General features: G+C 38.6%; 1 protein-coding gene across 1 annotated transcript in view; it reads left to right on the top strand.

Annotated features, from left to right (window-relative positions):
* Window positions 1-1,885: 1,885 nt before the first annotated feature.
* The window catches only part of Smp_173570 (hypothetical protein), a gene marked incomplete at both ends in the record, with an annotated part of 25,713 nt that continues 22,222 nt past the window's right edge, over window positions 1,886-5,376 (top strand). The window contains one exon of the mRNA XM_018796985.1: window positions 1,886-2,317. Coding sequence (XP_018652072.1) covers window positions 1,886-2,317 — 432 coding nt within the window. The remainder of the gene's footprint in view (window positions 2,318-5,376) is intronic.

The following is a 5,376-nucleotide window of genomic DNA, read 5'->3' as shown; positions in this document are numbered from 1 at the left end:
AGGTCTTTTAAGGTTTTGCTTTGTTAATTCGTTTCGAAGCTACGCAAAGTCTGTTAGTACTAACTTGATGTCGAACGCGAAGTGAGTGAATTGGGTTTTCAACTTAAATACGTAGTTCAGTCAGTATTATTATCATATTTCCACTCATTTTTATCCTTGTTATAATAACTCGAGAATCTTATGGTTAATTTAACTGTGATCAATCTGTATGAATAATCTAGTTGGTGTGAGAAAGTAACGACTACTCACGAAAACTAAATTCTAATCACAAAAGCCCTAGTATACAGATATCACGTGACAAAAACTGGTTATTTCTGTATAGCGGAATATCACACATTTACTTAGAGAATGTCATGAATGTAAATTTGAATAAACATCACTCGAAACAATTGTGTGGTATGAATTCTCTATGTTATAAGAATCTGATCGATGTCGAATTTTATCTAAATTTCCTCTCGGTGGTTTTTTCTCAGGTATAAATTCCTTTCCGTTAATTGTATAACATTTTTCCACGTTCTTCCTGTGCTTTGAAATTATTTGGCAATTTGAAACAATAAATTGCGTTGCTTAATGTGTCTCCTTACTGATCAAATAACTAATTGATCTTATTTATCGGATAACCACTCACTTGATTTTTTTGCCGTATAACGAATTTAAAGCACCGTTTTTAGTTTACAAGTCCAGCGTTCGTAAAAGTTGGTTAATCCAATACTTGTTTCCATTATTTGGGTCTCCTAAGTTTTATGTTACACGTTTAAGCTAGAAATAGTTGAACATGCCGGCTTTCTTCGGAGAATTCATTGATTATTTTGGATTCATATTCAATCTAAATGTGATGCTGAATTTTAGGCACCAAGTTCAAGACAAAATTTGGGTGTGCATTAGTACTTTTAATCCCTTACTCATATATTACCTTTTGATATTTTAGTTATAAATAATATTCCTGTCCTATTATAGTCTATTTACCACAAATAAATTCCTTGGTTTGGATTGGCCGTATGTGAATTACGCGTTTGACTTTTAGTCATGAAGTCGCAGGTTGGAACTCTGCTCCACCGACTTCGATATGGGCAGCCGGGTGGTATCGCTAGCTCTCACACTTGAGTTGCCTCGGACTTGAGTACGCAAATCTGTATCGAGTAATGAGTTTGTGATAGTGACAATACGTTAGATCATGATTGTGAATAATACTATGATAATAAATTATTTTAGCGACTGTAGTTTTGTTAATGTAAAGTATTCTTGTTCCATTAGTGACCAACCAATATGCACTAAACTTTTACATTTCGGTCGCTTTTCTTTCAGCCAATCTTATGTATTCGAGATGACGAAAAGGCTTAGCACATGAATGCTTCGAAAATCGTGTATCATTGACAAGTCTTGATCCAAATTGTTATTTAACATATCAAGTTTACATTATTTAAATATTCATTGTCCGTCACCATCAAGCCTATAACTATTAAAATCAATTGAATAATTTGCCGTTTAATGTTATGGTTTTTTGGCTGACCACACCATGAAATCTTGTTAAGGAAACGATTCCTGTTGAAGTTCGTACTTGGAACCAATGATCCCGTATGTGTAGTTTTTTGTATGCTTTTGGTTTAGTTCCTTTCATGACTAATTACTGTTGTGAAATTGAATAGTTTATTTAAAACGATCTGATGTTTATAAAGAATTCGCTATTTCAACCACTGTAGCTGGGTACGAAGGAAGTTTTTATATTTACATCGATTTTCGCATACTCATTATCAGTGACGTAATCATCTCTACTAAACGCTGTAATTGACCCTGTGTTTTTCTGTGATAATAAAATAATATATAATTTGATTGTATTAATCACCAGAGATTTCTGTTCCATGTTTTTTTATGGCAGGAGACGGTCATGGTGATTGAGCGGCTAATGAAGAAAATGATCGTTAATCCTGTACCTAAAAAAGCTTTTAAACCTACTACAGTATTATCTATACCCAGACATCCTATGCTCACATTTGGTGCATCACTTGAAGATGTTATAGAACGCGACAAGACTGAAATCCCAATCGTTATTTCTGATATCTTTAACTTCTTATTAAATAAAGGCGGCTTACAATCTGAAGGCATCTTTCGTGTAAATGGTAATTCACGGACAGTTGAGATGTTGCGTACCATTGTCGATGAAAACGGAGGTTATTGGCATTTAGGGGAATTTTCAAGTATAGCTGGAGATTTGGATCGTTTAGTTGACGTTTTTTCTGTTGCTAGTCTTCTTAAGTTGTATCTGAGGGTATTGCCAGAAGGATTAATTTCAGAAAATACCACTGCATTATTTTTGCAAGTAAGTAAATGTTATGTGCAGTAACCATGTCGTCTCTTTTTGTATATAAATACAAATGTGAGCTTTCTTTCTTAGTTATAACTTGGGATATTTTAACCTTATAATTCAATGTTGCTTTAAATCAGGAAGCTGCGAATATTCATAGCCTAAAAAGTTGGCGTATGTTATACAAGGAATCCTTCATCTTAACTTGTAGCTAATCTTTTTATGATTGCCAAAAAATGTATACATTTTTTATGTCTGAAGTAGAAACTTCATAAAGCAATTTGATTAGTTTGTAACTTTGTCATAATCTGAAGTAAACTTACAACTTCTGGTTTATGTACTTATTGCAAGTGCATGGTTTCTTCGTAAAAGAAGTGTACTGGATTGGCAAAGTTTAAGTTAATTTTAATTATCCCCACGAAATGATGGTTATTGTACTCTGATCCACGTTTCAGACATTAAGTGTAAGATAATATTGCGGTTTTTTGTCCAAGTCAGTCAGTCAGCTACAACGTAGGACCAGGCACATATATGCATCGGTCCAAGTTGCCATACCTCGTTAGCACAACAAGATGAACACCGGATTCATAGTAGTTAATTTAGTGTTGGTAGTAGTATATAAATTATAAGTTGTATATAAGGATATAGTACAGGAATGAAGAGAGATATGAAGCAATTTTAGTCTCAAGGTTTAAGGGAAGATAAAGAGTGTATACACCTACGCCATTGTGATCGATTCTGAGCCATGTCACCTAGAGTCTCCAACCATTGGTTACGATAGTCACGCGGACCCCAACCAGGTAGTCTGCATCTGCCAACATGGCTCAGACTAGAAGTTAGTGACTTCAAACACTGATGCCATGTTTTGGTTTGGCCGCCCCTAACTCTCTTCCAACCGTCCCCAATACTAGTCACCATAGCGCGTCGTGGTAATCGGTGTTCAGTCATACGTAACACATGGCCCAACCATCTCAGTCGATGAAGATTCATCACCTCATCAACTGATTTACCATCGTTCTCTAATACCCTGCGTCTAACCTCACTATTACTTACCCGGTGATCCCAGCAGATGCGAGCAATATTTCTAAGGCATCTGTGGTCAAATACTAGTAACCTACGAGTATCTTCTACTCTTAATGGCCATGTTTCGCATCCGTAAAGTAGAACAGAGCGAACTGTTGTGCAGTATACTCTTCCCTTAATTGATAGATGGATATCTCGTCTTCGCCATAGGTGACGTAAGTTGGCAAAAGCCAAACGAGCTTTTTGAATCCGTGCTGAGATTTCGTCAGACACCAACCCATTAGGGCTGATCAGACTTCCGAGATAAGTGAAGTTGTCGACGCGTTCGACTACTTCACTCCCTATCCTTAGTTCGGGTGTTGACGCAGGCCAGTCCTGGAGTAACAATTTACATTTGGATGGGGAGAAACGCATCCCAAACATCCTGGCATTATTACTGAGTTCCAACAGAAGACTCTGCATTTTGCCAGCGTCTTCACGAAACAGGACTATGCCATCTGCGTATTCTAAGTCGCTTAGTGGTCCCCCTGGTAGGAGATCAATTCCTGTAGATTCAGTCGAAGAGAGTGTTATTTCCAGCAACAGGTCTATAATGAAGTTAAACGAAAACGGGGATAGTGGACAGCCTTGACGGACACCACTTGAGGTTGTAAAATCATATGACAGTTCGCCATAAGCTCTTACTCGACTGGTAGTGTTCGAGTAAAGAGCCTTCAAAAGGTTTATGTACTTCTCAGGTACACCTTTCAATGACAGACACTGCCACAGAACCTCTCGGTCTACAGAGTCAAATGCTGCTTTCAAGTCAAGAGAAACTATCATTGTCGGACGCCGATAAGCGTGTCTGTGCTCTAAAACTTGACGAATGGTGAATATGTGGTCGATACAGCCACGACCAGGTCTGAAGCCAGCCTGATTTTCTCGCGTTTGCAGTTCACGAGTCTTAGTTAGGCGCCCGATAATTATTGAGGCTAGTATTTTAGATGCTATGTTAGTCAGACTAATCCCTCTATGGTTATCGCAGGATGATTTGCACCCCTTTTTATATATTGGGACAATCAGTGATTGTGACCAGCCGGATGGGATTACATCCGTCTCCCAGATTTTAGCCAGAATATTAGTCAACCTAATCGCTAAAATTGGACCACCATATTTAAAGACCTCTGGAGCCAATCCATCAGGACCAGCTGCTCTTCCTCGTTTCAGATTACCTACAGCCTTTTGAACTTCAAGTAGGGTCGGGGGGCCTACTTCAATGTTCCATTCAGGTTTTCTAGGAATAGTGGGTAGTTGTGCAGTAGCTGAAGGCCAGCTAAACTGCTCCTTAAAGTGTTCCGCCCATCGTTCTAAACGTTTGGGTTGAGAGCAGATAAGGGTTCCGTCTTTTTCCGAGATTGTCTCACTTACACTTGACTTCTTAATTCCGGTTTCTTTTATTAGTCTGAATAGTTGCCTGGTGTTGCCTACAGCCGCTGCCTTTTCCATCTCTTTTGCTTTCGTTGCCCACCACTGCTCACGATCGTTCCTTAGACTTTTAGTTAACCTAGATCTAATTTGTTTACGCTCTTCGTCATGTTCAGAGTCTGATGGGATGAGTTTACGCGAATCCATCAGTGAAATAGACTTAGAGGAAATCCACTGGTTTTTTGGAGCCCTATGGTTTAAATGACTAATAGATGTTACTGCTGTTTCCACAGCTGTTCGTATGTCTTTCCAAGCAGCATCTGGGTCAGTCTCGTTTATAGAACTGCCTAGATGTGAACTCAGTTGTTTCTGGAATTCGCATTTGGCTTTCTCGTCCTCCAGTTCAATCCTAATGGGTCTTCTTAGTGTACTTTTCCTGCGTCCATTGAGGCGCAGACAAATGCGCGCTCGTATTAAAGCGTGATCAGAGTCTAAACAAGTATTCCAATACGAGCGACAATCTTCTATTGAGCCTCTCCAAACGATGACTGATGACATATGGTCTATTTGAGTCATCCTTGGGTTTGGTGCAGTGGCGCCATGTTGACGATGTCTCTCTTATGTTAAAATAATGCTGCTAAAATAAC

Source organism: Schistosoma mansoni, chromosome 4, assembly GCF_000237925.1.
Source record: "Schistosoma mansoni strain Puerto Rico chromosome 4, complete genome".
NCBI classification, from domain to species: domain Eukaryota; kingdom Metazoa; phylum Platyhelminthes; class Trematoda; order Strigeidida; family Schistosomatidae; genus Schistosoma; species Schistosoma mansoni.
Note: the sequence above shows the minus strand (reverse complement) of the source record. Positions and strands in the feature narration are given on the sequence as shown.